Genomic DNA, 27,526 nt, shown 5'->3' with positions numbered 1-27,526 from the left:
TTCTTTGGCCCCTGCAGGGCCATGGTAGAAACTTCTGACTGTAGAAGAGAGTTGAGGGGCAGGTGAGTTTGGCCTGAGAGAGGCATGTGCTTCCTTTGGCCTTGGCTGTCTTGGCTGGCAGCTTTAGAAACCCATAGAAGAAACAAGAGGAGGGTGAAGCCCAAGCAGCTGGCCTGGGGGCCTGCTGGTTTCCTGGTAGGTAAGGGCAGAGGACTCCTGGCCCAATAGGCAGGCAGCAACTCTGGTCCCCAAGCCCAGTATGGGGACTGGGGATGTTCCTTCCAGTCTCCTTTGCTTTCCTCCGCCCTGCCCACAGGACTGCGGTCCCCGCCCCACCTGTGCCTAGGGGAACACGGGGGCCAATGATGTGCTGCAGGTCATGCTGTCCTTGCCCGGAAGCCGGCGATCGTTGAATGTGTGCATGTTGATGACGGCGTCAGTCTTGACCATCATGGGAGGCTGCGGCTTGTGCTTGACCCGACGCTGGCAGGTAAGGGAGAAGCGGATCTCGTCGGCCATGGTACTGCAGAAGGAACGCTGGGGTGGGGGTACGGGGTGGGAGGGCAAGGGGCACATGGGTGAGGCCCGACCCTGCAACTCCAGCCAACTCCTCCCCTTCTTCCCAGAGCCTGTGCTAAAGTTACTGGGTCTCCCTCACACGTTTACCCCACCTGCCTCCTGCCCCCTGTAAGGTGATTATTTTGAGTAGCAGCCTACAAAACATCACGTCCTTGTTTGGAGTCTAAGGTGGTATCATCTTAGCCCCATTTTACTGATGAGTTAACTGTGGCTCTGATTGGCATGCACATTCATGTCTGAGGAATTTACCCGCCTGACTTTTCTCCACTAGCTTCTGAAGGCAGGAACCAGCCAGTTTTATCCCTATGAGCCCAGCCCTCAGCTTTAGGCCTGGCTCAGAGTCAGTGCTTAAGAAACATTTGATGAATATATGGATAACCTTGCTGGAAGGGCTTCCAACTGAGGGGAGGGGTCACTGCACTCCCACTCAGGGAAGTTCAGTACATATTTCTCAACTGGGAGGCAGGTCCCTGTAGGGCTGTGGGTGGCAGTGGCCTCTTCTGGCCTGGGTCCCTGTGGATATCCAAGAGGGACAGCTCAAGTGCAACACTGCCCACAGGTATCTGATGACAGTGGCTCCTATGAGACCAGCTGCCAGAGGTTGTCCTGCAGCTTGTCGAGAAGGCAGTGGGGCTGTCAATACCTCAACTTGCCCAGGGAGGCCCGGGCATCAGCACTCAGACAGTTTGTAGGTAGGCTGTGTGGTGAAGGGGAAGGGGGACCTGGCTTTGAATTCTGTCCCTGCCTCTTACCAGCTGTGTGACCTTGCCAAGTGTCCCCTTGCTTCCCCACTAAATGCAGACATCATCCCTCCTCACCTCCCTTTCTTCATTCTGTGACTATTTACTGAGACCCACTCTGTGCCAAGCACTGTTCCAGGTGTTAGGCACACAGCAGTGAAAAAGACAGATAAGGTCCTAGCCCATGGTCTAGGAGCCCACGGTCTAATGATGGGACAGAAATAGATAATAAACATGTGAACAAATAATTTCAGAGAGGGATAACTATTATTAAGAGAATAAAGCAGTGAAATGGGATAGAGTGGGGAGGGGGGATAGGTGGGGAAGACTACTTGAGCTTCAGCTGAATGACCAAAAGACTCTAAGAATATGGAGCTCTGGGGGAAGAGCATCTCAGGTAGATGGAACAGCATGTGCAAAGGCCCTGAGGCAGAAATGTGCTTGGTTAAGGACTAAAAATGTGGCCAGTGTGTATGGAGCAGAGTAAGCGAGGGGGGAGGGTGGGAAGGAGGAGGTTGGAGATGTGGGCAAGGACCAGATCTCATAGGCTTTTCGGTGGAATTTGGAGCTCATTCCAACTGTAATGTAATTCTAATGTAACCCAAAGAATTTGATTGTTATTTTTAGATGTATCATAACTTTTTAAACCATTCCCTATTATTGGACATTTAGGTTTTTTCACATTATAGTTAACACTTCAACAAACAACCTTGTCAATAAAATTGCACATGTCCTTGGCCACTTCCATTGGGTGCATTTCTAAAAGGAGAAATTGGTCAAAATGCATGGCCACTTTTAAAGACTCTGGCCATACTGCAAAGTTACCTTCCAGAAACTTACCCTCTTGGACTCCCCCCAGCAATATGGGAACATGTCTCTTTTCTTATACCCATGTGAACTTGAACACCAAGAATTATCTTTGCCCCTCTTCTTTGCTAACTCAAGCTTCTTGATTATAAAGGACTCCATTTAATTTTGGATGGATGTGTAAGTGCATCTTATACATATGACTTAACTGCAATCTCCTTCCACAGTTGCCCTGAATCCCTTTGAACTTTGCTGTGAGAGGAGCTTCCCCGCAGCCCAGTAGCCCTCAACTCAAGGTGCACATTTGAATCACCCCATACACTTTCTTAAGAAGCCAATTCCAGGCTCTACCACAGGCCAATTAAAACACAGTCTCTGGGAGTGAGGCCAGGGTATTAGCACTTAAAACGCTTTCTCCCTGTGATTCCAATTTGCTACTGGGACCCAGAACCACTACCTAACCACACTTGATGAATTAATCAGACAGGTTGAACCTAGCAAGCTTAGGCCGGCCCTCCTAACTCTTTTTTTTTTTTTTTTTTTGGTTAAACTTTTGATTATGGAAATTTCCAAATATATGCAGAAGTGGAGAGAAGAGTATAATGAACCCCTACGTAAGCATCACAAAGCTTCCACAATTACCCTGGAGGGGTTTATGGGAGGGAATGACATGGTTTGAATTAAGTTTTAAGCAGGGCACTGGGTGCTGTATGGAGAGCAGCTGGTCGAGAGGAAAAGTGGAGGCAGGAAGGCCAGACTGGAGGCTGGTGCATGGTCCAGCTGGAGAGGATGGGTGTGGCCTGGTGTGGAGCTACAGTGAGGGGAAAACATGCTCGGAGTCAGTGCAGAGGTGGGGCTGGCAGGGCTTCCTGGTGGACCGGATTCAGAGTGGGCTACGGTGGGGATGGGATCAGACACCACCTTGCACCTGGCACGTAGGGGGTTTGAAACCAGCGCAGACCCCGTTCCGTCTCCTTCTCTTTCCCGCGCAGGCCCCAGCTCCTGGGGGCTTACCTGCTCTCGCTCTGCTGTCTTGCGGAGCTTGTATACAAACTCGCCCACAGCCACCAGCACAGACAGGACCAGCCCGGCGGCCAGGACGATGAAGATGCCCCCAATCTTCTGGATGCCCAGGGCGCTGGCCTCTTTGTTTTCCTCCTCGGGACACCCACTGCCCCGCCACCACTTCTCCTTCATGATGTGCAGCTTGTCCTCCTCTTGCAGCTGCAGGATGGCGATGGTGATCTTGTCCCGGTATGGGGAGCCTGAGTCGGGGAGAGAGGAACCTGGCTGTCAGCAGCCTTTAGTCCACCTGTGGGCCCCTGTCAGTACCCTGGTGCGTGCCAGATACCATCGCTAGGCCTCTCAGTATGCTCATCCAAAGGGGGACCCTAGTGCCAGGAGGCCCCTCTTGAAATCCACCTATGGTGTCTGGGTGGAAGGGTCCTGATTTGGGGTGGAGAGTCTTGCCTACGAATCCCTGTCTCCATAGGCCTGCAGCGCATCTGGGCGGCATCAGCAGGGGTGAGGTCAGGGAGAGGAGGCATGACCTCTGAATTGACCCCCCACCTTTGTGCCTGCCCAGGTCTCCTCTGCTCAGGCCAGGGCTGACCTCACAAGGCTTGTGGCTCTACCTTTTTGTTTCTGGGCTGAGGATATGCTGCCTTTTAAGGCTCAGTGGGGTGATGTGGGAGAGGGAGCAGGAGGCCTTGTGTGCGCATGAGCGGATGTGGTGGTTTCGCTCACCCTTTGTCACCCGCCACCCTCCCGCCTGCAGCCCCGTGCTCACCCATGGGCGTGCCAATGCCGTAGCCCTTGGAGTCAATGAGGCCCCCGATCTGGGTGAGGTTGCAGTTCCTCTGGGTGACGTACTCGATGGTGGTGGACTCCATGAGCAGGGCATAGTCGGCCGTCAGCGTCCGCTGGATGCCCTCCTCATTGTTCTTCACCAGTGCCGAGGGCTTGCTGCTCATGAAGGCCCACATCTTCTCGAAAGTGGAGATCTTGGATTTCTGGGCCGTGGGGAGGGATGAGGGGCGGTGATGCACACACAGTTACTGAGCACACAGGGATCAAGCCCAGCTCACCCCTTAGCAGGGCCCGGGCCACTGAACTCTGTGCACAGTCCTCAGAGCGAGGGAGTGCCACCCACTGCTCAGATGTGGAAACTGAGGGCCTAGGAGGATAGGTCCCCAAACACACAGCTGCTGAGTCATAAAGTTGAGAGTCAAGCCAACCTACCCGAAAACCCTTGGCTCTTTGCCATGACACAAGTGTTTTTCAGGCTGTTCTTTTAAAAATTAATTTTCTCTCTCTAAGATTTATTAAATAATTAAACATGTGCAGGTCCTGTTCTAAGTGCTTTGCCTGTAGTAACTCACTGACTCTTCCCAGCAATCATAGGGGGCAAGTACTGTCATTAGCCCCATTTTACAGATGAGAAAATTGAGTTTAGCTGTGCCTCAATTTGCCTAATTTACTCAGACACAAAGTGGCAAAACCAGGCTTCTAACCTAGGCCAGCTGGCTCCAGAGTCCATGCTCCTAACCATAGAGCTGCACTGCCTCGCAGAAACCACTGTGAGGGGGGGGGAGGGGCAGGGGCTGATGAGGGCAAAGCTCGGTGGATTCTGGGCCCCCCACTCCCACTGCAAGCAGGTCGCTCTATGTACCATGCTCCAGGGGAAGATTTGTCTGAGGCAAGTGTTCCTGTCTGTTCTCCTTCAAAACAGTAAAAGAGAAGCAGGGTGAGAATTGCAGAGAGGGGAGAAGAGTGGGGGCAGTCAGAGCAGGTGGTCCACAGGCCCCCTCAGCCTCTTGTTCCAGAGCGCCCTGGGCAGGATGCTGCTCCAAGAATACGGAACCAACATCCCTAAGATCAGGCCTGGTGGGTGGGCTGCTGTGCTTGCCCCGCCTGGCTGGGGAGACTCAGAGAGGGCCTGGGGCCGGGAGAGGGGGCCAAAGTTCCATGTTTCTTGCTGCCTGAGGAGACTGGGCAGACCTGGGTGCATGCATTCATGAGATTTCTTGGGAACTTAGTGCCTGCTGGCTGCCTGCTCGCAGCAGGGATCAGCCTTGCCTCCGCTGATCCCAGGGGAGCAGGCTGCTCTGCAGGCCTCCTTGTCCCTGGCTGTTTCCAAGTCTGGCTGTGCCTGTTTGTGATGTCAGCCTGTCTGACTGGCACCCGGCCCAGCTCCGGTGTGCATGATGGCATGGGTGCGCTCAAGCAGGCTGGCGCGGGGCTGCGGGGGGGGGGAGAAGCTGTGACTGCCAGGAGTGGTGGGGGAGGGGGCTGGGAGGAACGTGGACCTTCTACTCTCCAGGTGTTTCCTAGCTCTAAGGGCTGTCCCCTCCAAGACTGGCTCCTGGAGACCCAAGCACGCCTCGGGGAGGAGGGAGCCCCGGAGCAGCAGGCAGCACCCCACTCGAGATTCCACCTGAGCCCTGAATCTCTTGAGTGCCAGGGATGCCTCCTTTGGGCACAGGGCCTGAGGGCGCCTTCATAGACAAGCAGCCACTCCCCTCCTGCAAATTTATCTGCCCTGAAGCTGAAGGCCTGGAAGGGCTCAGATGCCCAGAGCCCTCAGTGGGTTCCATCGGAGCAGCAAGCTGGCTGCCGCCCGCTCCTGCCGTCCTCAGCCTGTCCCACTATCAGCTATTCCTGCTCCCCAGCTATTCCATCCTCCCATGGCTCCCAGATGCTCCCCCCCTCCCCACTTAGCTACTCTTGCCCTTAAGAACATTCCTGATGTCCAGCTCTTCTGACTCTCCAGACATTTCTTATTTTCTAGATAATTTCTGATATCCAGACTACCTTCTCCAGCTTCTCCCTTGGGTCCATTCTCACTCTGCTACTTTTCCCGCCCTGATTCTCTACAGTCGGAAGCTTTGAACTGGCTCCAATGATCCCCATCCCTGGGATTCATGCCCTGGTGTGATCCCTTACCCTTGAGTGTGGGCTGGGCTCAGTGACCTGCTTTTAACCCCTGCCCCCAGGAGTGATGGGATGTCATGCCTGAGATTAGGTTACAAGAGACCGTGACTTCTGTCTTGCTTCCGCTCTCTCTGGCTCCTCTGGCTTGCTGCTCTGATGGAAGCTGGCTGCCATGCTGTGAGCTGCCCCATGGAGAGGCCCACATAGTAAGGAACAGAGGGCAGCCTCCAGCCGACAGTCAGTGGAGATGGAAACCCTCTGCCCAATAGCCCAGGGGGAACTGAATGCTGCCAACCGCCATGTGAGTGAGCTTGGAAGTGGAGCCTGGAGATGACCACAGTGTTAGCCAGCACCCTGATCCCAGCCTGTGAGAGGCCCTGCACAGAGGACCCAGCTATGCCAAGCTGATTCCTGACCCACAGACTGTGAGGTCATAATGTTGTTGTTTTAAGACACTAAGTTTGGGGTAATTTGTTATGCAGCTATAGGTAACTGATACGCTCTCTTACACACATACTGACGCAAGCTACTTTTATTCCCAAGATTGTTGTTTTTTCAGACAATCAGTTCCAACTCTTCTTCTAATCAGGTTATCCAAGTCCAGTCATCACTGCTTGGCAGGGACACATGGCCTCTGCTGTCTTGGTTATTGTAACTAAATACTATTCTCCAATCAGTGATTTCAGCACTTCAGCTCCTCTTCCATCCCAGTCTCTCCTGCTTTCCAAATTCTCCTTTTTCTACTAGAGGTGGGAATTAGGAGTGTATGAGGCCATCAGGGCTCCTTTTACATCTCCTAATGCATGCATGCATGCATCCATCCATCTATCCAGCCATCCATCTACCTATCCATCCACCCACCCATCCTCTCATTCATCATGTTCATGTTCTCACCCATTCACTCACACACTATCTACACACTAATTCATTCAACTAACTATCCAACTATCCACCCAGCCTTTTACTTATCCATCCATCCATCCATCCATCCTTACACCTCACCCATCTCACCCACTCATTCTCTGACACAACCAGCCAACAGTAACTTGAAAATGAACCACACAGGGAGCCCTGGCCCACTCCTTCTGTCTCAGAAGAGGATGAGAACTTCTCCTCTTTCTGCAAACGCCTCCTTGCATCCTCTCCCCAACACCCCGTTCCTCCTATACATAGGCCTGCCTGACATCAAAATATATGCTCTTCCCAGTTAACACCCCATCATAAATGGAGATAGAAATTTCCATTGGAGGCTGGCGAGGGAGAGGCTGGTATTGAGGCTGATGGGCTTTGAGGAGAGACACGTGAAAGCCTGAAGCAGGTGAAGGAATGGAATGGGGAAGATGGGTAAAGACCCCAGAGAGCTTGGGCCCGTTAAGATGAGAAGTGACGATAAGGCGGGAAGCTGGCTGTGATGCTGATTTCAAGAGATTCTGCTCTCCCAGCTCCAGTGTCAACTAATTCATTACCTTCATCACCTTTAGGCAGATGGGTCTGAAATCTTCTGCCCTAAAAAGGCCACCCCCTGTGTTTGTCTCATATCTTGGGATTCCCATTTTCAACAAAACCCACTGATGGTTTCTGATTCCCCTTAGGTTCTGTCCTTGAGTGATTCTGTGATTCTGAGAACATCCCTGAAAAGCTTCCCTGTGGCACCTCCGAGGCAGGGAGGGATACAGCCAGGGCCCCTCCTGGAATCTCAGTCCCCTTTCTTATCTTCCTGGGCCTGGTCACAAGATGCCTGAGTTCCGTCACTGGCCTGAGTTAGTTACCACCCCAGGGAATGGAGTCTCACATACCTACGGCTCCAATGCCATCCTCCCTGTCCCAGCTCCAGTGGGAACCTTAATAAGCATTGCTTCAGGGCCAGTCACTCAAATCAATTAATGGAATTGTTTGCAGCAGCCGATACAGGGCGACATGCCAGGACGGAGAGGATTTTTTTATCAGTGAATTTGGCAAGAAAGTAAGTTTCAGACTCACGACTTTCAATTCTAGCCTCCTCAAAGAAGTAAATTGATTTTCCCCAACTGAAGATATTTAATCTTGAGAATTTAACATTTCTGTACAAGAAAATGTATATAGGTATATATATATATGTATAAAAATATATATCAATTCCAAAGAGAGCTGAATCTCAGGGAATGTGTGTGGGGAGGCAATGTGATTCCATGTGAGACCTTGGATATTTTCCATACTGGAAAAGAGACCTTTTTCCAGATTAACTGGCTTTCTTATCCCTGGATGTGGAGTCTTTGGCCTTATCGGATCCCCGTACCCGAGCAGTTAATCATGTCTCTTGGGTTATTTTCATGGGGACCAGGAGGCTCCCTGAATCCCCTGCCTCTGCCCACCTCGCCAGGGCAGACTTGCTGATCCTCTGGCCCAGCAGCTGCCTCTGCTGTCTGCACGTGCCCCTGAGGCTTGCCTGTGTGGGGGCTGCAGGCTGGCCCCTGAAGGGAGAGGAGGTGAGGAGGCGAGGGCTACAGGCTGGCCCTGCAGGGGAGAGTGAGGAGGTGAGAGCTGCAGGCTGGGGATGGAGGTGGTGGGAGGGGTTGGCTCCACTGCATGGACTCTGGTGTCACACCTAGCTGGGTTCAAATGCCAGCTCCTTCGGTGACCACAGGCAAGTGATGTCACATCTCTGAGCCTCACTTTCCACATGTGTAAAATGGGAATCAGCTTAGCACAGAGCCAGGTTCCTAGGAAGTGCTTGCTAAGTGGCTAGCGTCATTCTCTGTCTTTAAGCCTCCTTTATTCTCTTTAAGGCTCAGTTTTCTCATCTAGAAATTGAGGATAATAATTTCTAGAGTGCAGAGTTTCTATAGAAACTAAATGACATAGTACTCAGTGGCAGAAAATTCCAGTGCTGAGACGGGCCAGGCAGAGAACTGTAAATAAGTAAAGACCGCTGAGTGGAGTTCTGATAAGCTGGAGAGGGCCGTCGCCTCTTGGCACCTGACAATCTCTCTTCAGGAGAGCCAGCTCAGTGATGCTCCTCCATCTTTCACATTCTCGAGAAGCTGGATGTGTGAATTTTTTAAATGCAAAAATCTCCCCATTTTAAAATGCTGGCCACTAATTAAAAATATATAAGAAATGTGCGGCCCCTAAAATCCTATCTGTGGGCTGAACAGGGCTGTGTATCACCAAGAATAAACAATAAAAATAGTTAACATTTATTGTATGCATACTCTGTGTCAGGTATGGTTCTAAGTTTTTTATATAAATTATCCCATTTAATCATCTCAATAATCACCTCTACAAGGGGGGGGTGTACTATTATTATACCCATTTCATAGGTGAGAAAACTGAGGCACAGAGAGGTCATCAGTAACTGAGTCGTTTTCAATAACTTCCCATCATCCCCGGGCCTCCCCTGCCCCTTCTGCTGCCTTTCTGCCTGCCTGCTCTGGGTCTTTTCTATTCTGAGGACCTCTGGGCTCCCCGTGAAGTGTTTAGCTCTGTGCAGAGGTAGACAGCCATCCTGTGATAGAGGCACCAATGTCCTCCACAAAGCCCCCAGGCCCAATCTGGAGGGACCTGGAAGAAGAGAGGTTATCCAGGTGTCCAGTGGCTGGAGCTTCTCCATGGGACTCCAGTTAAACCCTTGCCTCAGAAGGGGACTACACGGCAAAAGGAGAAAAGGGGCCGGCCGTCTTGCCCATCTTCTGGGTCAGCCAAAGAGAGGGGCATCCAGAGGAGAAAGCCTTTGCCTTAAATGTACTGTGTGCCTAGCACTGGCCTAACCACTGTATATACAGTAGCTCATTGAATCTCCTTACTAATTGCTGCATGGTGGGAATCAGTATCCATGTCATCCAGGTGAGCAAATTGAGGCTCAGAGAAGTGAAGTGACTTATCCAAGGTCACCCAGCACAGACAACAGCCAAGACTCAAGTCCTGGTGTGTCTGACTCTGAGACTGATGTGACTTGACTGCGCCAGGCTGCACCACAATGAATTCTGCCTGGTCACTGCATTTCTGTCCTCCTATCCTGCTTCTGCTTGAAAGCAGGGCTAAGGCTGTATCAGAGAGGCCAGCAGACAGGTCAGGAGAAACTGGGAGCTGAGCTTGGGAGCACCCTCCTGAGCCTTCCAGCCCAGGGAAGAGTCTGCTGAGCAGCTGGAAGGTAGGGAGATGGACTGGATGACCTCTCCAGGCACCTTCCAGGCTCAGTTGCTAGGATGGGGCAAAGCTGTGCAAGGGGTGGGGCTTGCTGGTGCCAGGGACCTGGGGAGCCTGGAACTCTTGGTACCCAGCTCTATCTCTTTCCTAAGCGGCTGTTGCTCACACACAGTCCCTCCCACGTGTGATGTGTCTCTCCCACCGCAACACCAAAGAGGGCTAAATCCTTGGAGAAGCTGTCTTCTGACATCCTCTGCCTTCAAAGCTGCCCAGCCCTCCCCGCCAAGAACACGCTTTCCCAACGTCCTCCTTTACATTTTGCCTACGTATTTTTACAGCCAAACAACACTTTCAAAGGCCTCCTTTTTCTTCTCCTAATTAATTTTTATCTTCCAAGATGGAGGGAGGACAACACAGGAGACGTTGTTTGTGATATTTGCTGCTCCCTGACAACTCTTCAAATGAAATTTCCTTTGGAATGATGGGCTGCCACTAGCCCCGCGTCTCCCCGGATACAGGGTGGGGGGGGGGCGAGGGATCTGGAGCCCCCCCGAGAGACCGGCGTCTCGCTTCCTGCTGTTGTCATCTTTGGATGGGAATGGGCTCTCTCCCTCGAGTGCCACTCTCAGCCAGGGGGGCTTTCTAAGACAATTTGCAGCTTAACCAGGAAACATGCTAACTGCAGAAATGAAGTTCATTTGCCCTGTGCTCTGGAACCTTCAGGGGTGCTATCTGCTGGGTTCCTGTCCTTAGCATGGTCTCCTGTATTTGCTTTACTTGGCCTCTGCTATCTTTTAATTCCATCCTTTAATTCAACAACGGCATCCACTCAACGTGAATTATTTAAGCAACTACGATGTGCCAGGATGGTTCTAGGCTGGGGATACGGCTTCACTCTTCCCCAAGGAACTCCTGTACTGTGGCTGGCTCCTTAGAGAAACAATATGGACACGGGGACAAAGAGCACAGGCATTAGAGCCAGACTACTTGGATTTGAATCCCAGCGCTGCATTTCACCAGCTGTGTGACGTTAGGCAAGAAGTATGAACTCAGGTTACTTTCTGAGCCTTCCTTTCATCATGTGTTAAATGGAGGTGATAATAATAGTCTCAACCTTCTAGGGACGTTATGAGGATGATAGGAGTGAATACAGGTAAAGTACTTGGAACGTTGCCTGGCACACAGTAAGTGCTCAATAAATATTACTATTATTTTGACTTTGCCAATGTCTCCTAGACATCCAATGGCAACATCTGGAGCTGATTCCTGTTCAACCCTAGTGCCAGTCTTGCCGTATACACTCACGGGCGGGAGAGAGGACCACCCCTCCAGGAGAAGACCCTGGAGCGGCTGCGGGAGAGGGCAGTGTGTGTGCAGACAAAGTATCTGACCGTACATCCGGCTCCATTGATCCTTGATCTGCTGTTTGATCATCCGCAACTCACCCAGCCCCTCTGGACCTCTGTTTCTCTAGGTTAAACTCAGGTTTCCTTCCAGCTCTAACTTGAAAGTGACCATAAGGAGGCTACCCCCAGGCCCAGTGCAGGGGTGGGGGAGGGGAAGGGCTTGGGGAGGGAGGTATGACTAAGGAGGGCGGGCTGGGGGTGGGGCAGGGAGGAAGTAAGTTTGTCCAGGGACCTTCTGGAGGGGGTCTTTTCTTCTAGCTCATCATCCGAGGTGGGGTTAATGCATCCACACTCAGGTTCCTCTCTGCCTACGTAACAGTCCCACCGCTGCTGCTGATGGAAGGGAGCCTAGGCAAGAGGGCTTTCATTTGAATTAAAGCAGGAGACAAGGTGGCCAGAGAGCAAGCGGAATTCATTGGTGATCAGGAGGGCAAGGAAGGGGAGTTGGCTCTGCAGGGGAGTGTGGAGTTGCTGTTTCTGGCCAAAGGCCCTTGTGAGCCTGGGCCCTTAAGCCCCAGCATCCCAGCTGGGTGGCAGCATCTGTGTCCCTCCCCTGCCCTCCTCACTGTACCATTCACAGGGAAGGTGCGTGAGGGTGGAGCGGGCTGTGGGAGGTGCTGCTTGATGCCGAGGACAGCAGCTTGGTGGGGAGCAGGGACGGGGCTCTTGGAAGCCAATCTGAGCATCTTAGCATGGAGGGAGGCAAGGGCATCCAATCAGTGGCAATGAGCCTGCACTGGGCTTATTTATGCTGTTTCCCTTTGATCGGGAGCCCTGCTTAGAGACGGGCTCATCTGTAATGCATGAGGGATGCTCTGGCACAGTCAAAGGGCTGGGCCGTAGCCTGCGGATAGGCGGGAGCAGGCGCACGCGCACACACACACACACACACACACACACACACACGCGCGCCCATCCCCCCACTCACACTTATCTAAGCATACCTGTTGGGACATTTAAACAGACAGACACGCGTGTACTCTCCACTTACATATCCATGTAGACACTGGCACACACCTGTAAACAATCATAGGCACATATCCACATGCCCAGATCACAGAGACACATGCACACGTATGTGGGTCAGTACATATATGCAGACGCTCATGTCCAAGCATAAAGACACACAAGCACCCAGACAGGATGATTCTTGTGCATGGGCACACGTGTGCACACATACATACGCGAATGTGCATTCACACGTTATATACCGCTACACGTGCACGTGAAGGCATTCACATGCTCACACACTTGCTCGCCCTCATGAATACATACACCGGGTCCCAGAGAGCCCCTAGTGTGCTTATGACAATGGTTTACCTTCCCCACACTCTAAATACACGGTGGTGGCCTTGTAGGAAGACCGAGTTTGCCAGAAGCAACATCCCAGAGGGGAGTCCGTTTCCTCTCTCTCTGCTCTTCACTAAGCAGCTGCTTCTACCCGTAAGAAGAGGCACAGGGGACCCGTAAGAAGAGGCACAGGGGAGGCCAGGGGCTGGGGCAGTGCTACTGGGGCTCCATGCCCAGGAGGCAGAAGGCTTTCCCACCTAACCCCTTCTTTCTGTCCTTACTCAGACCCCACTGGAGGCTCAATCTATCACTCAGAGGCTTAGCCTGGAAGGAGGCAAGAGCTGGGGGATGGGGAACCAGGGCCCGGAGGAAAGCAAAACACCCTAGGCTTTCAGACTGATTGACGGCAATTGACTACTAAACAAATACATGAATGAATGGACCCATAGCCACAGAATTCCCAGATCCTGACCATTTCTGAGAAATCATGAGAGCCGTGGTCCCCAAAGGGTGGTCCCTGGTCCAGCAGTCTCAGCCTCACCCGGGAACTCATTAGAAATGCACATTCTCAGGCCCCCCAGGACCTACTGAATCAGTAACTTCAGGGGTGGGGCCCAGCAATCTGGGGGTTCCCCAAGCCTTCCAGGTGATTTGGACACACACTCAAGTCTGAGAACCATGGCTCAGAACATGCGCTTTGGAGAAAGGCAGACCTGGGCCAGCCTCGGGCTCCTTTAGCTGTGAGCCCTTGGACAACCCGCTTAACGCTCCAAGCCTTAGTTTCCACACATGTAAAGTGGAAATAGTTGCAGTACCTACTTCACGGGATTTGTCACGAAGATTAAATGAGACCAAGCATGGAGCACCTGGCCCACTGTGAGCTCTCAGTGGTGGTCGCTATAGTTATTATTACTTTAATTTCCAGAAGAACATTTACAGCTATCGGTGATCAGGGTCACTCAGTTTCCTAAACCCTCAGCTACTCTAGTAGAAGGTGAAAAAACATTAAGGAACTAAGCCAGTGCTTTACAAAACAGGAGGGTGCAGCAAAGTCATGGCCAGATCCCCATGAGAGCAGTAACCCGAGCAGCTGACAGGGGCTTTACATGGACACCAGCATTCCACGAGTGTAATAGGCTAAGGAATGCTTGTAAATGCTGGTTCAAGTTTTAAGCCTCCTTCCTTCCCTGGAGGATGTTCCCCCTGCTGCTCTCTCACTGGTGGAGAGCTCACCCCAAGCCCAGGCCAGCCTCTTGGAAGTGGAGGCTGCTGAGACGCAAAGCCAAGGGCAGGGAGCCCACTGGCCCCAGGGCCTGTTTGTGTGCCTGGGCCATGCTTCTCCTTCGCCCTTTTCCAGCCTCTTCTCTCCACCTGTCCTCCTCTGATGATTTAAGGAAACACAGCATATTCATGCTGCTTGTCCCGGGTATGGAAACTTCTAGGATTTGTGCTGGGACCAATCCAGATGGCCACATCACTACAGCTCCCCAGAGTCAACTGGTCCCACACAGGGATGGGCGGAGCCCTGGTCCAGGGAAATTCTGGTCCTTTGGCTCTGTGTGGTTAGGGAAGGACAGTGAAGGGAGGGAGAAGGTCTCACCTTGAAGAAGGTCATGGTTGCCCCGTCCTTGACAGCCCCATACTCGATTTTGGTTTGCTTGGCCAGGTCATCGGCAGAGTCGATGGGCGATTCCATGCGCTCCACGGTCAGAAAGGCAGCCAGGTTGGCCGTATAGGAGGAGATGATGATCAGCGTGAAGAACCACCAGATGCCACCAATGATGCGCGTGGACAGGGCTTTGGGCATCAGTTCAGACCCTGGGAGGAGGGAGGAGAAGACTGGTGGTCCCTGACAATGCTCAGACCAGGGTTGCTCTGGTCCTCTGGGACACGGACTCCACTGACAATCTAGTAACAGCTGAGACCGCTTCCCTAGACCAGTGGTTCTCAAAGTGTAGTTCCTGGACCATCAGCATCACCTGGGAACTTGTTAGAAATGCGCATTCTCAGGCCCCACCCCAGGACCTAATGAATCAGTAACTTAGTGGTGGGGCCCAGCAATCTGGGCTTTGATAAGCCCTCCAGGTGATCCTGATGCAGGCTAAAACTTAAGAACCACTGCTTGAGAAAGACACACACATGCACAACATTTCACAGGCTTGTCAGACCCTCTGATGCCTATCTGTGAACCACCTGTGTGGTCCCAGGGTCTGAACACCTGGAAGTCTTGAGTGACTCCTGCCCTTAGCCCTTAGTTCTCTGTGTGATCATGTGCCAGACAATTTCCCTCTCTGGGACTCTGTAAAGCATCGTCCTTCCTCTGTCCCAGCCTCACGCAAATATCACAATGCTGCTGTAATGATATAATTTGAGGAGGAACTGTGTTGGAAATACAAGTGGTATACAAATATAAGATTGCTATAGGATGCTTTGCAGGAGGAGAAAAATCAACATTTTTTGAAGCTCTTTGCCGAAATAGATCACTCCTCCTCCCCGACCTTGGGTGGAAGCACAATTTAGCTGAAACCTTCTAACTGAAGTAATTAACTAGGTGGCTTTCAAGAGATTTAAATAGCAAGTGACTCCTGAACTTTCCAGAATATTTGGACCTGCCGTCTGAAAAGCGTCTGCTTTGATATGGATGAATTTTTTTCTCAAAGAAATCACTCAAGGGAGAGTTTTTCAAATACATAACTATTTTTCTCCCTCCTAATCAAAACCTTGTGGGGAATACATCAGGGGCCAGTGCTTTGAATAGCAGCAGGAGGCGAAAGGGAAGCTATTACTGCATTGAGGGGCCTCCAGGTCCTTCCCAACTGTCACTGAACAAAGATGATGAATGAAGAAGCAAGGTGAGGCTTCAGGACACTCATTAATGGTGGGGATAGAAAGAGGCACGTCCCTCTAAAGCTGCCTGTCACTTCCCAGCTGCTGGAGACCACGCCCCCGCCTCCACCCCCAGCTTCATCTGCCTGGCCCTCCCCCAAGAAAGGGGGCTAGAGTTGCCCCTAAAGGGAGAATGACTTATTTTAGTTGTTTGCTTGGTGAGCTCTGCCAGGCTCTGTTGGGCCTCTGACCTGGCCTCTGTCGTGGCTGGGAGTTCGCTCAGGTCAGGGTCCTTCATTCAAGTGCCCAGCACAGGGCTTGGCATGTAGTGGGGACTCAGGAGACATTGAGATAACATCAGGCATTCATTCCTTTGGCATTTGCTGGTATATATCTACTGAGGACCAGGGTTTGTGCTGGGCCTTGAGGATACACACAGATGAGTGAAGGACAGAGACATTCTTTGCCCCTTGGATCTCCTTCCCTCCCTGGCGCGTTTGTTGCCCACTGTCCCTCTGTGGGACCCTAACTCAGGCAGAGGCAATGAGCACTTGGCTCCTGGCCATCAGGGCTTGGGGGTGGGGTTCTTCTGGGGGTCTTTCCTGGCTGGGGTTCCCTCCCCCTGTGCTTGCCCTCCAGCCCCTGGTGTTTCTGCACTATGCTCCTTGCAGGTGCTCTGCTTTCTGAGATATTTGAGCAAGTGCAAATCTTTCCAAAAGGTGGGCTACCAGCCGGGGGTAGGTGCAGTATCCCAACCCTCCGTCAAGAGGATGTAAGAAAAAATGGCATCCTTCTGTGTTTACCAGCTCTGATGCACTGAGGCTAATGTCCCCACCTCAGACATGCCCTTTTCGACTACCAGGCTCCCCAGAGTCCAGTTCCCACTACATTCTGAAGTTTTCATAGTCCATCTCTGTCCTCCACCCCCATGGCCACTACCCCGGCTCAGGTATCATCATCTCATTCTTGCAATGGCCTCCCACCCAGCCTCCCTGCCTCCAGTCTCCCCTCATCCTCAGCCCAACTTTGCTCAGCCAGATTCTGCGGTGGTGAGGCCATCGGTGGGGTTGGCCCCAGCAGACAAGATGCTGTATGTCCATCGCAGCTGGAGCAGGAGGGGCTGGGGATGAACCCTGCATGCCTTGGGTGGGCGTGGCTTATATGCTTCAGCCTCAGACCGTGAGCCAGTCCAGCCGCAGTAGTGGTGGAGCTTGGGGACCTGGGAAAGGGCACGCACCTGAGCATCCAGGTGTTGCCAACCTTCTGAGGGCTTGGCAGGTCTGAGGCTGCCCTGGAGGGTGGGGCTGGCTCTGCTGACTCTGGAGAGGAGGCTGCCTGGGGAGGGCACACATACCTTGCTGCATCAAGGACCCCATTCCAAACCAGAAGCTGTTCAGCAGAGTGAAGTTATTTTCTACCACCTCGGAGCCAGGATTGCAGGGATGAGCATCATACCACTCATAAGGGCTGAACCTGCAGCAGAAAGAGGGGGGCAATGAGGCGAGGCTACGGGGAGACAGGAGGGAAGGAGTGTCGAAGCCACACAAGCCAGCGGTTTAGCAATCAGGGATATGCCGACAACTTTAGCATCAATTCCCTCACTGTTCTCCTGGGAAGGCAGGGAATGGGAAACCAGGGCCATTTTGCTTCTCTTTCTTTATTGTTAGTGCCCTTTTCTGGTGATAAAAGTAATTCAGCAGTATCTCTTAAAATTAAAAGTGCACATGCCCTTCAACCTAGCAATTCTGCAACTCATTATCCATCCTAGAAAAAACACTCCCACAGGAGCACAAAGAGAAGTGTGTGAGGGTGTTTATCAAAGCATTGTTTGTAATAGCGAAAAACCGGAAACAACTTAAATGTCCTTCAATAGAGGAATGATTAAATAAACTATGCCACAATCATACTTTGAAATATCACGCAGCTGTTAGAAGAGATGTACCAACAGGGAAAGATCTTCAACACATATTGTTTGGTTTTTTAAAAAAAGTGATAAAAATAAGAACAATATGATCACATTTATATAAATAGATTCCTGAAGACATAGTTGCATACCTATTTATGTACATTTGTATATAAATGCATATAGAGTCTGGAAGGATCCATATCTAAAAAAATATCACTGTTTACCTCAGGGGGGGTTGTTAGAATGGCAGAAGAAATTTCATGGAAGCCTGTTGCTTTGTATGTATTACATGAATTTTTGAAAAATGAGAACAGGCTTTTGAATTACTTGTATACTTTAAAAAACCTTAAAATGGAAAAATAGTAAACTACACTCTTCATAAAATAGTCAAACAGTACAGAATACAATGAGAAAGCGAAAGTACACCATGATCCCACCCCCTGGGAAAAACAATGTGTTATGTATTTTTTTCAGATTTTTCTCTCTGAATATGCAAATACATGCATGACAGGAAAAAATGTTATTGAAAACTCCCCACTGCCTTCTAAGGAAGAGAAGTCCTGACAACTGGAGGGATCTTTGTTTACTGTGTGAATTCCAGTTGAGGAAGTGTAAGCTGGAGGAAGCTGGAACACTCTGGAGAGATTGAGAGCAAGTCCCCACCAGGCTGGAGTGGCTGCAGTGACTGGGGTGACTGGAGTGGCTGGTGTGGGGTCAGATGCTGAGATGAGGGACCCGGAAGGAGAGACATGTCTGATAGAATTTTGTTTTGTTTTTTAAAGTGTGATGAGCTTTAAGTGTGATGTTGTGACTTTCCATCCCCCTTCTAAAAGCTTTAGTAAGTTAAACATTGATCACCAATGCTCACATGAGAAGATTTTTGTTTTCACAAAGCAGGAAGATCCTCCAGATAGGAAATTTCAAAGTGAGGCTTCCAGCCAAGATGGGGATTTTCAAAGTGAATGACCACGAACTGGTTAGAGGCTCTAAAAATCCACAAGGAAGAGACAGAGGATGAAGAGAGTAGAGACGAGAGACTGCTGTGAGAAGGGTTTTAGAGAAAGCCTTTGGAGAGCCGTGTGTTCAGGGGCCCCTGCATTGAAGTCTAGGGAGGGCAGCTTCCACAGGGTGGCTTCGGGAGCTCGGGGGTGGCTCTGGAAGGAGCAGATGTGGTGGACACCACCTGGGAAGTCTGGAGGGCAGGGGCCGGGCTGATGCATGCTTCTTAGGTGAGGCAGGAGGGTGGGTCCTTGCTGCCCGGCACTGGCCTGCAGGCCCAGACATGGCCAGGGCTAAGGACGTTTCCCTGGACCAGATGGGCCCATGTAGAAGAGAGATCCAGCCCAGATCCACCTTGACTCCTATCCGAGAAGGGCGATGGGACTCCAACAGGGAGAAGCCATGGGGCAGGGGCTGCTAGAGGACCAGGAGCTGAGCGGGGGAGTGGGCCGACCAAGGAGGCACTGCCAAAGGGGGCCTACATGGGGGCGAGGGGAGAAGTCTGATCTGTGAATGAGGGTAGAAATGTTGAGGACTATACCGGAGTCAGCCTTCTAACTTTTGAGTTGAAACAGTGTGTTTGTGCTTTAGAGAGAGACCTAGGGTTTCTGAGCTCTGGAAGCAAGCCAAAAGTGACAGGTCCTGGCAGAGCTTTCACTGGGGCAAAGAAATTCACCTCTGAACGCACTGGAAGGTGGGTGAGAGGCAAAGTAAAGATGATTTCTGATGAGCTCTCATGAGCCCTGCTTTTTTAATGTACACACATGTATACAAAGTATATATATGATATATGTGATAATCTTTTAACACACAAAAAAATCATATCATATATAATAATACTGTCTTAGATCTTGGCTTTTCACTTAATAAGTCACCAGCCTCTTTCCAGATCAGTCCTTCCTGATCCCCTTTATTCTCTATAACTAATTAATAGGTGTTTTTTTTAATACATTTTTAAAATTGAAGTATAGTTAATTTACAATGTTGTGTTAGTTTCAGGTGTATAGCATAGTGATTCAATTCCATATATATTCTTTTTCAGATTCTTTTCTAAGTTATGACAAGCTACTGAGTACAGTTCCCTGTACTCTGCAGTAGGTCCTTATTGTTTACCTATTTTATATACAGTAGTGTGTATGTGTTAACCCAAAACTCCTAATTTATCTCTCCCCCCCACCTCCCCACCATCCCCTTTGGTAACGCTAAGTTTGTTTTCTATGTCTGTGAGTCTATTTATGTTTTGTAAATAAGGTCATTTGTATCATTTTTTTAGTCAGTAGGTGTTTTTAACCATTCCTCTTTGATGGCACGTAGGCTGGCCCTATTTTCCAGTGTGGTACACTCTACTGAAAGAGACATCCTTGGTCACACTTCCGTGGGTACCTAGGCCAAAGGGCAGCCTTGTCTAGGGCTTTGCTGAGAAGGCTTTCTAGATTTGGGGGAACTGTAAAGTGGGGCTCAGTGGTGACTTTCAACAGGATAAATTCCCAGAGATGGAATTGCTTACCATAATAAAAATAACAGGTCTCGAATGGGCCTCTTGGTTATCAAGTACTGTTATAGACCTGGGTCCTCACTACCCCTCGAGAGGCCAACAATGCAGCAGGCGCCCACTTTACAGGTGGGGAGGTGGCTTGGAGCAGTCTAGGTGACTGCAATCTTGCGGTCAGTGGGTGGAAAGGCCCAGATTCGAACTCCAGGGCCACAGGAGGGAAGAGGAGTGGGATGGGCGCTGGAAGGTGCCACCAAAGTGAATGATGCATCTCGGATTTATGGCTTGTGGCTACAACGGGTTCTCTCAGTCTTGCAAGTAAGTTGGAGCTGGTAGAGGCTGACCTGGAGATACACTGTGTCCCCTCAGGGGAGAAGGCTAAACTCCGGCTCCTGGGTAGAAGGGTAGACAGAGCACTGACTGGCCGGGACCATCTCTTCCCTGGGACTCTCATCTGTACTGGATTTGGCCGGAATGTGACTCCTGGGGGCTGGACTGGCGGCTCATCCTCGGCCCTGCCTCTGGGGTCAGGCACTTGGGATTATCTCCTCGTCATGAGTGCCAACTGTCCTTCTCTCTGTGGTGAGAAGCATCCTCCCTCCCTTCCTTTTTTCTCACTGAGCAGGAAGCAGAATATCCTAGTGGCAGAGAAAGGCCTTGGTCAATGCCTGGACCCCTGATGCTAGACAGGCACAGGCCAGGCCAGTTTTTAGGATGGACAGCCCTGTGCCCTGCTGGAGCTGCCCGGAGGGGGCCTGGACACCTGCCCACCCTTCGCAGACCCCATCTCTTGGGCAGCTGTGTCCAGCTCTCCGGCAGCCAGCATGGAGTGGTCCAAAGGACACAGGCCACATGGAGGGGAGGGGACAGAGGGCCACATCCACACTACAGATGTGCTGTGCTCGACCTCAACAGTATCGTGAAAAATCAAATTAGTGGCTACTTATAAAAGCCATGAGGCTTCACATGAAAATCTGAACCTCTCTCTAAAATCGTGAACCCCGCAGCACTGGTCTGTATTCCTGTTTAGCACAGTCTTTTGGAGCTGAGTGGTAGTCACCCTTTTCTCCACGTGTGTGCTCAAGTTTGCCTCAGTCCCCACTACTCCCTGCCGCCTACCACCCAGCCTGCTTCACTCCCTCATGCTTCCTGTGTGTGCCACCCCTGATTTAAAGTCGGGCAAGTCTTGGTTTGAAGCCTAACACTGCGAGGAAAGGCTTTCTGACTTTGGGCAAAGACTTAACCCCTGTGAGCCTCAGTTTCTGCTTCTGTAGAGTGGAGATAATTGTACCGACCTCACAGGACTGCTGTAAGGACAGGATGGGTGTGAATTGTGTTGTCAGAGTGTTGCACTCTGTGACAATTGTCCTACGATGCTGTTCATGGCTCTGTGGCCAAGACCCCCTTGTCCCTCTCCTCTCTCTCCGGCATCCTGTGTCATTCCAGCAGCTCCAGAAATCCCATCTCTTCCAGAAAGTCTTCCCAGCCTAACCTTGGGAGGGGGGCTCCTACCTGCCTGGCCAGGAGGTAGGGGGTGGGAAGGAGGTTTGGCTGCCAGCAGCTGATGAAAGGCCAGGAATTAGAGGGGGATGGGAGGCACATCAAATGAGCAAAGCTGATGCTGGAAAAGCTCCAGCTGTTTTCAAGGGGGTGGGGAGCCAAGAGGCCGGCTGGAGCTGCTAAAATTACGGTGAGAGCTCTGGAGAATGGCTCCTGGCTTTCAAAGGCTTGTTAGACCATTAGAGACAAGAGGCATAATGAAGGTCTCTCTGTGGCAGGCTGGGCTGCCGGCTGGGCGAGCAGGCAGGCAGCACCAGGCCTGCCGGCAGCAAAGAGCTTCGGAGGCAGGACAATTTCCTCTCTCACATCCTTCCCTTTGGTCTGTCTCTGTGTGGGAGGGGGGAATGAAAAGAAGCAGGGTTGGGGGAAGGCTTTCAAAGAAGACTCAGGAGAGAAAAAGGCCGAAACAGCAAGTCCTTGGATCTCAAACTGCTTCTCCGGAGAAGTCTCGCTTCACACCTTGTTAGAATTTAGAGAAAAAAGAACCAGGGCAGTGGCAGGGGCTGGGGCTGGAGCCTGGAGGCAGGAGGCAGAGGGCCCAGGGCCCAGGAGCCACCAACTTGGGGCGGGAACAGAACACAGATGTCCAGGTGGCCAGAGATGTGGGTTGCAGATAAAACACTTGGTGACCTGAGTTCACTTGCCGGATGTGTCCCTTATTGCTAGGATGGCCTTGGCGAGTACTGAGCCTTTCTGAGTCCAGATGTCTCCCCTTCATGGGAGGCTGTGAGAATTAAATAAGATAATTGGCTGTAAAGGACAGAGCATGGTGCTTGGCACACAGACGGCGCTCAGTAAACACTGAGCTAAACCTGTTTCCTAGTGACCTCTCCCTACCACCCACCAGTAAGGATGTGCTGTGTCTACTTCATGTGAACAACTAAATATGCAAGCGTATTGCTAGTACATGTTAGAGGCAGGTACGTGCGTGTGCCAAGTTTCTGCATGTGTGCATGCGTGTGAGTTTATGTGGCATTGTTCCCCCTGCTGCTGTGGACCGGATGGACACAGTCTGTTTGCCAAGTTTCAAGCGACCTGCTGGGCCGCCCAATGCGCCTGGGTCTGCTGTACTGGGTGCCTGGCCCAGGTGGTGCAGCCTCGGGCAGTGACTTAACCTCTCCTGCTCATAGGACCTGGGATACAACTGCTGCCTCTCAGAGTCATGGACGCAGACCAGGGTGAAGACTGGGGGATTCAAGCTCAGAGGCCGTGGAATGATCCCTGAGGGATATGAAAGGATCTGAGCCTCACGGAGGGAGGTAGGAGCAGGTACAGCAGTGGCATGAACCTGGGCCTTCTGTGCCAATTGCTGAGGATGGGGGGGGACCTGCCAGGCTCCCTGAGCCTCTAACCCTGGGCCAGACCTCTGGTCAAGGCGTTGCCCTTACCTGGCGATGACAAAGAGGACACAGCTGACACCCAGGTAGGCGAGGAGCACGTACATCCAGATGTCTGGGGACAGGGGGTTGAGGAAGGAGAAGACACTGGGGTTGGTGCCATTGGGCTTGCGGTAGAGGATGCTCACACCGAGGGTCATGAAGGGCTTGGAGAAGTCGATGGCCTTCTCACGGACGTGGGTGATGGTCAGGGGGGCCACAGCCAGATCTGCCTTCTGCAATGAGAGACAGACAGACTATGAGCAAAGCCTAAGACTAGCAGGGGACAGAACACCCCTTCTGGAAGGGAGGAGAGACGAGGGAGTGAAGTGGACTCTGTTGCCTGAGCCCTGGATCACTTCACCGCTCTTTAGTGTCAATATTTACTAACCCTCCTTCTGGGCCAGGCCACGCCCAGGGTGCTGGGAGACAATAATGAATTAGACCTAACCCCTGTCCTCCAGGAGCTCACGGCCTTGAGGAAGAGGACAGTGGTATCAACATGCAGAGAATGGAACCCTATTGCAGCTGTAACCCATGTGGTCCATTCTCAAAATGGTGCCTTTCAAATATAGTTCAGCAATCTTCAAACATTTAAAAATAGCTGGTGTTCTTTCTTTGTGACTATCAAAGGTCATGAAGAGGACACAGAATCCACAGCAACCCTTATTTATATCTGTTTTCCTCTCCTATCTACTTCTTGCACGCTTCACCCCATTTTGGATACTCTATATATCCTCAAAGCCCCAAAAACCAGTTGGGCAAAAATAATACTCTCTTTGGAGGGAAAGGGAGGGGAAGAAACTAAACAGGCAAATTCAGAGCCCTCTTTAATAGGAGAGGGGAGGGAAGAGAACAGAGCAGAGGAGGAAGGGAAGGGACCGGGGAAGGCTAGGGATGTCCATAAGTTGATCAATCTTAGCCCATCACAATTTTAACAAGGGGAATAATTAAAGGTCTGTATCTCTGGTCTGAGCTTTTTCTGACTAAAAATCTACAATCTCTCATTCCCATCTTTGCAGGCTTTCCTCACTGCTCTCCTCTGGCACAAGGCCCCACTAAACTGCTTCCTGTTTACCACATTCCCTTCTTGACCTCCATGTTTTGCACACACTTTGCCCTGTTGAGAATGTCTCTTCCTGTTGTCTAACTCTCACTGCCTTCCATATTCCTTTGCATATGCTATGTCTTCCAAGAAGCCCTCCCTGATATCCTCCAATTCTAAACTCCCAAGAAGCTTGCGCTGTCCCATGGTAAGGTCCTAACCTGCTCAGCTGAAATGGCAGTATGTGCAGCCATGTGTCTTTTTGTCACATCTGCCTATTTACCTGTGAGTTGCTAAGCGCAGTTGGGACTGTGGCTGATTCACTGCTTTGTTTCTCTACTCCCAAGCCCCATCTCAGCCTTTGCAATATTTGTTAACTAATAATGTGTCCCTCTGAGAGGCTGTGCCTTGGGCTCCTGTGGATATTTACATACCAGAATGTGAACCAAGTTATCACTTCCCTTCCTCGGGTGGGGCAGGACAGAAAGGGAGGCTGAGTCCTAAAGACCAGCACTAAAGACCCTTTTGCTAAGGGCGGCGGCTGCCTCTGAGAACCCCCTTCCAAACAATAGTCTCTAGGCAATCATCCACTGACTTGGTCCAGCTTAATTAATTAATTGAGTATTTAAACAATTAATCGTTTTGTGAGCTTCGCTAGGCACTAGGGATACGAAGCTGAGCCAAAGAGACATGGTTTCTGCCCTCCTGGGGCTTATAGTCTAGTAGGGCAGACAGATGTTAATCAAATTGTTTTCTAAGTGGTAGCTGTTAACACATCTCTGACTGCACCGATCCTAGAATAGGAACCAGCAACCAAGTTGAAATGAAACTTCAAGACGGGGAGGACTGGTATGGGTAGAACCCCAGCTCCTAAATGACTCTGCAGGTGCTCCAGGCTGCGGGGCACTGGCACTGGCTGGGGGGCACTGCTCCAGGCTGGGGGGCACTGGCACATAACCCTGATGTTACTCACCCCAATGTTTCTCCTTCTAATGTCAGCTCCCACGGCTGATTATTGACACTAGGAGCCCAAGGATTTGGTGAATCTTAGAACCTGGGGAAGTCAGGGAGGAGGGGCCTATTACAAGCGATGCTTCATACTGGGACTTTCCTTTTGTAAGCTTCTGAATGTGTGAGTTGGAACTTGCCTAGCTTTGAAGGCAGAGGAAGAAGAAATAGGCAGCTGCTGCCACCCTAGCTCCCTGGAGCCCTCTCATTTCAGGGTGTGCACAAAGGAAAGCAACAAAAGGAGAGAGAACTGTCAGGGAAGGTGCAGAGGGACTAATGTGTATTTGCTCAAGACCTACTGTGCACCGGTTGGGGGTACATGGGTGAGCAAGAGACCCAGTTCTGCTCTCATGGAGCTTCTGGTGAAGGGAGCCCCTGTTGGAGGCTGTGGATAGGACTCCAATTGGAGTGGGAGCTGGGGTGGGACATTCTGGAAGGTCCCTTTCAGTCCTGAAGTTCTAGGATCCTCTAAATGTTGGCATGACATCATTCTAGAACTTGGCCTCCCCTAGCCCTGCCCCTTCAAAGCACATCGCTTTGGGAGGCTCTGTTCTGACTCCAGAGTCATCATCACTGTTCAGAATGCATTTGGAACTGGTCTCTGGGAATGGCTTCTGGGGCTTGGAGTGGATTCTTGGGAAGAACCTCAAAGTCAATGGTGGCAAATCTTCCTTTGGCTTTTGATGGCAGGTTGGATGACAGTGTTAGTAACTGAGGGTCAGTGTGTTTGCAGCCAAAGCTTTTCCCACCAGGAGTGTTCCAGGAGTGGCGAGGAAGCCAACCACAGGGCCAGAGGCCTTCTTTCTTCCCCCAGATGGTTTCAGAACCTTCAGAATCTCCCCACAAGCCTTTCTGCTCTCGGGTTCTAATGGTGTTGGAAGGCACCTGTGCCTACAGCAGCAAGACAACTGGTCAACCTGACCTTCTTCACAGGAAGTTTTGATGTGTGTTCTCCCTTGGGCTTCAGGAAGGCTGGAGTTCTCCACTTTGGTTTTGGTTTAGGCAGGAAATACTACATTTCACCGTTGATTACGATTTCCCTGAAAAAGGCATTATTTTGTCCAACTTCCCTTGAAAGAGCTGAACAGATGTCAAGCCTTTGCTGTTTCAGTTCATTACTCAGAATGAAAGGCCCAATCTTGGCAGGCTCTTCCCACTTGTGCAAGTTTTCTTTGAGGATGATTCATAAAATTATAGGCTGTCAGAGCTGGACAAGAGACCGTTAGCAACATCTATTCCAACCCATATTATTTATGGAGGGAAACTGAAGCTCTGAAACAGAAGGTCCAAGGTCTTTGCTCTCATATTTACAGTAATCATGTCCTTGAACAGACCAAACCTCTGACTTGTGCAACACATTCATTGGTCTTATGAGTGATTTGTTAGCCCCTTCTCCCTCACTGAAGACCTTTCCATACCTTTTTTAAAAAAAACAAACCTCTGGACCAGGTAGGACAGCTCTTCCAGGACACTACTTCATCCCTATAAGCAGCTTTCCACTTACCAAGAATCTGTCAGGACCCGCCAGGCTCCAGCTGTCCTACTCTCCTCCATGCTTGCATGAGGTCAATTGGCACCATTTGCTTTACCACGTCTCCACAACCAGAAGTGAAGGCAAGAATGACTTAACTAGCTACAGCTCCACATTTCTGCCCTTAGTATCCAGGCACTTTGGCTGCTGGTCAGATGCTAGCCTCATACCCCAGAGTGAAACCTGGCAAGCCTCAGCTTGCTACCTGTGTCGGATGGCCCAGTTGGCACCTGCCTACTTGGATTCCCAAGTATGGTCTCCACCAGATTCCCCATCTATGTGCTCTGCCTCTTGGTTGGGGATCCCCCAGGGCATCTGCTTGCTGACTGTGACCTGCTATAGTTAAAATAGTAAGAACTACCATCTTTTCATAGATGCTTCTTATACGCCAAGCATTGCTAAGTGTACTACCTATATTACCTTATGCGACCCTCCCAGTAGCCCCATGAGGCACTAAACATGATCACCACATTCCAGGTGAGGGTACTGTGGCTCATCAGGCTAGGAGGTTTGGTCAAGCTGGTGAGTGGCCAGTGGCGTTCGTGGTACAGTGATGAGCGTAGCCACCTTCCAAGCTGGTGAGTGGCTGAGCCAGTACTTGGACCCAGTTCACTGTGACCTCAAACCCCGATGTTTTACCACTCTACCATACCAGCCATGTGCAGTGTGGGATGCACTGGGCACCCCCTCCCCAAATATGTTCAAGTCCTAACCCTGGGTACCTGTGAACGTGACCTTATTTGGAAATAGGCTCCCCCGCTCACCGCCACCTAAAACAGTATTTTATTATTGCCACTGGGACTAAACAACCTTGGAGAAATTCCTGGGTAGCGTAACTGGGGCTGTGCCTAGGGAGGACACACTTTCTCTGTCTTCAGTGGGCGTGTCCACTTTCGCATAGAT

The 27,526-nt window shown here is 51.0% G+C and overlaps 1 protein-coding gene across 1 annotated transcript in view; it reads right to left on the bottom strand.

The window, feature by feature from the left end:
- Window positions 1-342: 342 nt before the first annotated feature.
- Window positions 343-27,526, bottom strand: part of GRIK3 (glutamate ionotropic receptor kainate type subunit 3) — a 231,769-nt gene continuing 204,585 nt past the window's right edge. The window contains exons 11-16 of the mRNA XM_061186776.1: window positions 23,052-23,275; window positions 17,061-17,179; window positions 14,481-14,698; window positions 3,916-4,138; window positions 3,141-3,391; window positions 343-537 (exon numbers count right to left, since the gene is read on the bottom strand). Coding sequence (XP_061042759.1) covers window positions 343-537; window positions 3,141-3,391; window positions 3,916-4,138; window positions 14,481-14,698; window positions 17,061-17,179; window positions 23,052-23,275 — 1,230 coding nt within the window. The remainder of the gene's footprint in view (window positions 538-3,140; window positions 3,392-3,915; window positions 4,139-14,480; window positions 14,699-17,060; window positions 17,180-23,051; window positions 23,276-27,526) is intronic.

The sequence above is a fragment of the Eubalaena glacialis genome, chromosome 3 (assembly GCF_028564815.1).
Source record: "Eubalaena glacialis isolate mEubGla1 chromosome 3, mEubGla1.1.hap2.+ XY, whole genome shotgun sequence".
NCBI lineage: Eukaryota > Metazoa > Chordata > Mammalia > Artiodactyla > Balaenidae > Eubalaena > Eubalaena glacialis.
This window is presented reverse-complemented; position numbering and strand designations above follow the sequence as displayed.